This window comes from Hyperoodon ampullatus (genome assembly GCF_949752795.1).
Source record: "Hyperoodon ampullatus genome assembly, chromosome: X".
Lineage (NCBI taxonomy): Eukaryota > Metazoa > Chordata > Mammalia > Artiodactyla > Ziphiidae > Hyperoodon > Hyperoodon ampullatus.
Genome location: NC_136913.1, coordinates 47090693 through 47094525, shown reverse-complemented (window position 1 = coordinate 47094525; position 3833 = coordinate 47090693). Strand labels below are relative to the sequence as shown.

Below are 3833 nucleotides of genomic sequence, written 5' to 3'. Positions count from 1 at the left end.
TTTATTCCACAAATATTTATTGAGTGTCTACTAAATATTACTATGCACTGTTCTTGGCACTAGAGATACAACAATGAACAAAACAAGAGTCCTTGCTTTGTGGAGCTTACAGTCTATTGTGGAGAGATAAACACTAATCACAATAAATAAATATAGTATATCAGGTGGTGATCAGTGCTTTGTAGGAAAACACAACACATAAAGTAAGATAAGGGGATAGAAAGTGCTGGTGAATGGATTTATTTTAGATATGTTTGTCAGGGAATGCTTCTCTAGGAAGGTGACATTTGAGCCTACTGGAAGTGGGTGGGCAAGTCATCAGACTATCTGGGAAGAAGAGCATTCTAGACAGTGAGACTAGCAAGTACAAAGGCTCTGAAGAGGGGGGATACATGACATGTTTAAGGAACAGCAAGGAGGCCAGTGTGGCTGGAGAACACTGAGTGATGGGGAAAGTGATAGGAGGCAAGGTCAGAGAGATGATGAGGACAAGATTGTGTAAAGACTTTTGGGCCACAGTGAGGGCTTTGGCTTTTATTCTGAGAGAGCCGGGAGCCATGGGAGAATTTTGAGCAAAGGAGGGACATGATCTGATATGGATTTTAAAAAGAATTTCAGAGACTTCCCTGTGGTTAAGACTCCACACTTCCAATGCAGGAGGCACATGTTCGATCCCTGGTTGGGGAACTAAGATCCCACATGCCATGTGGCACAGCCAAATAAATTAAAAAGTTAAAAAAAAGAATTTCAGAGAAGAACTAGTAATGGTATTAGAACACCAGGCAAAAGAAAAAAAACCAGACAATTACCAGGAAAACAAAAAAGGTATACAACAGAGGATATGTAATCAGACTGTACTATGTTGTTTGGATGTGAACAATATTTACAATGCCATACTTAGACAAACCGTGATTACTGGCTGAACAAAAATTGTATAACATGTTTAAAGAAATAATAAATGCAACCACAAAGATGAGCAAGCAACAAGAGACTATTAGGGGTGACTAGGAAGATTAGAAAGTGAAATGTATGAAGTTTGTACGAATGAAAAATACAATTCTTGAAATAAAAAACTCGGTGGACAGATTAAACAGCAGATCAGACAGAGCTGAAGAGAGAATCAATAAGCTGAAAGATGTATCTGAAGAAATTGCCTAGAATGAAGTGCAGGAAGACAAGAAGATAGAAAATATCAATGAAATGTTACAAGATATGGAAGATAGAATGAGGAGGTCCAAAATATGACCAACTGAATTCTGAGAAAGAAAATTCAGAAAGAATGGAAGAAAGGCAATATTTGAAGAGATAATGGCTGAGAATTTTCCAGAAATTATGAAAAACATGAATCCGGAGGCATGAAGCACATTTCCAAAGTAGAATAATAAAAAAGAAATACATACCTAAACACTGATAGAATGAAACTGCAGAACCCCCTGAAGATACCCCTCCCCTCCAAAAAAAAGAGAGAGAGACAAGTAGTCAGAATATAAGAAAACAAAAACACCTACAAAAAACAGCAATTAGACTGATAGCGGACTTCTAATATTACCTATAACAATCTACCTTTTAAGAATGAGAATAAATACATTTACATATAACAAAGACTAGGAGAATTTAACACCAACAGATATGTACTAAAAGAGTATCTAAACATCGTAATCATAACAAAGGAAAATGATCCCAGAATGATGTTCTGAGATGCAAGAATGTATGCATGTAAATCCAAACACATACCATCTACATAAAGTAATACTAATGATGATATATTAGTGAGGTCAGGGGAAAAAGGAACAAACTAACACACTAAAAAAAAATAACATGTGGTCAAGATAGGAATGACTAGAGTTGAAGGTTTCTAAGGTTCCTGCATTCTTCAAGAGGGAGGTTAAAATACTGTTTAACTTTAAACCTTGTAAGTTAAATATGCATGGTAAAATTTCAAGGATAACCACAGAAAGAAAGGAAAAAGAATAGGTAAATTCCAAACAGTAGGGAGGAAAAAAATGATTAAGAAAGCAAACAAACAAATTTCAAAACTAAAAAGCAGGCCAAAAAAAAAGAGAAAAATGAAGCATCGAAAAGGTGGTGGTAGGAAATAGAAATAAAAAAGTACGATGGGGGCTTCGCTGGTGGCGCAGTGGTTGAGAGTCCACTTGCCGATGCAAGGGACACGGGTTCGTGCCCCAGTCTGGGAAGATCCCACATGCCGTGGAGCAGCTGGGCCCGTGAGCCATGGCTGCTGAGCCTGCGCATCCGGAGCCTGTGCTCTGCAATGGGAGAGGCCACAACAGTGAGAGGCCTGCGTATAGCAAAAAAAATTAAAAAAAAATAAAATAAAATAAAATAAAATAAAAAATAAGTATGATGGTAGAAACAAGTCCAAATATATCACAGTAAGTGTAGACAGACTAAACTTGACCATTAAAAGACAGAGATCATTATATTAGATGTTTTTAAAGATCCAGCTATATGACATTTCCAAGAGATATGATTAAAGCATAAAGGCATGAAGACGTTGAAAAGTAAAAGGATGGAAAATTATACACCACACAAATCCTAAGAAGAAGAAAAGTTTGTGTTGCTATATTAATGTAAGATAAAATAGACTTCAAGGAAAAAATGCATTATCAAGAATAGAGAGGGTCATTACATGTTTACCAGGAATATATAACAATTCTCATTTTGAATATTCCTAATAAAATACCCTCAAAATAAGTAAAAGAAAAAAAAAGAACTACAAGGAGAAATAGACAAATCCACCATCATAACTGCATATTAACATACCTTATAATTATTGGTATATTACAACCAAAAAATCAGTTTAGATATAGAAAATGTGAACAATACGATTAACAAATTTGATAACAGACTTATGTGGAACTCTGTATTCAACAGTTAGGGAACATACATTCTTATAAATCACATAGGAAACATTAAAAAATACTGATCACCTATTAAGCCATAAAACAAGTCTCAATAAATTTCAGAATTTTTATCACACAGATCACATCCACTGACCATAATGCAATTAAAGATAGAGTTCAATAACATAAGGATAAACTTTAAAACCTCTAAACATTTAGAACCACACTTCTATATAACTTGCAGGTCAAAGAAGTAACCATGATGGAAATGCTGAAATACTTGGAACTGAACAGTAAAGAAATATGACATGTCTGAACCTGTAGAAAAGCAGTAGTTAGAGGGGAAGTTACGTCCTTAAATGTGCAAAGCAGAAAACAAGAAAGACTGAAAATTAATAAGGTTGGGGTCCAATTTAAGAAATTAGAAAAATAACAACAAAATAAATCCAAAAAATGTGGAAGGAAGGAGATCAAAAAAGATAAGAGCAGAAATTAAAGAAATAGAAAACAAAGACAAAATAGAGAGGAGCAACAAAGCCAAAAGTTGGTTCTTTGAAAAGACTAGTAAAATAGACAAACCTCTGGTGAGATTGATCAAGAAAAAAAGTGAGAAGGCACAAATAACCAATATCAGCAATGAAAAAGGAGACATAACTACAGATTGTATACAGCAGAGAATAAAAAAATAAGGAAACTTTATGCCAATAAACTTGAGAAGGCAGACAAAATGGACCAATTCCTAGAAAACTATAACTTACCGAAACTGACTCAAGAAGAAAAAGAAATGCTGACTAGTCCTCTAGCTATTAAAGGAATTGAAGCAGTAGTTAAAACTCTTCCTACCAAAAAACAAACAAAAGAACAAAAAACAACAGGAGGGAGAATTTTCCAGTTGATATGTGGATGACAGGTAGGTGAAGAAATATTAATCCCCTTAGGCCTGGAAGTGTCCACGTAGGCCTTAAGGCA

At 35.0% G+C, this 3833-nt stretch overlaps 1 protein-coding gene across 1 annotated transcript; it reads right to left on the bottom strand.

The window, feature by feature from the left end:
* Window positions 1-3198: 3198 nt before the first annotated feature.
* KANTR (KANTR integral membrane protein) lies at window positions 3199-3530 on the bottom strand. The gene has a single exon (XM_079727405.1). It carries the CDS (start codon window positions 3514-3516, stop codon window positions 3286-3288), a length of 231 nt encoding a protein of 76 aa, XP_079583531.1. The 5' UTR covers window positions 3517-3530; the 3' UTR covers window positions 3199-3285.
* Window positions 3531-3833: the final 303 nt, after the last annotated feature.

What these genes read in the sequence shown, in the direction of transcription:
- KANTR (XM_079727405.1), bottom strand. Translation starts at nt 3,516, where the DNA reads ATGTCTCCTTTTTCATTGCTGATATTGGTTATTTGTGCCTTCTCACTT.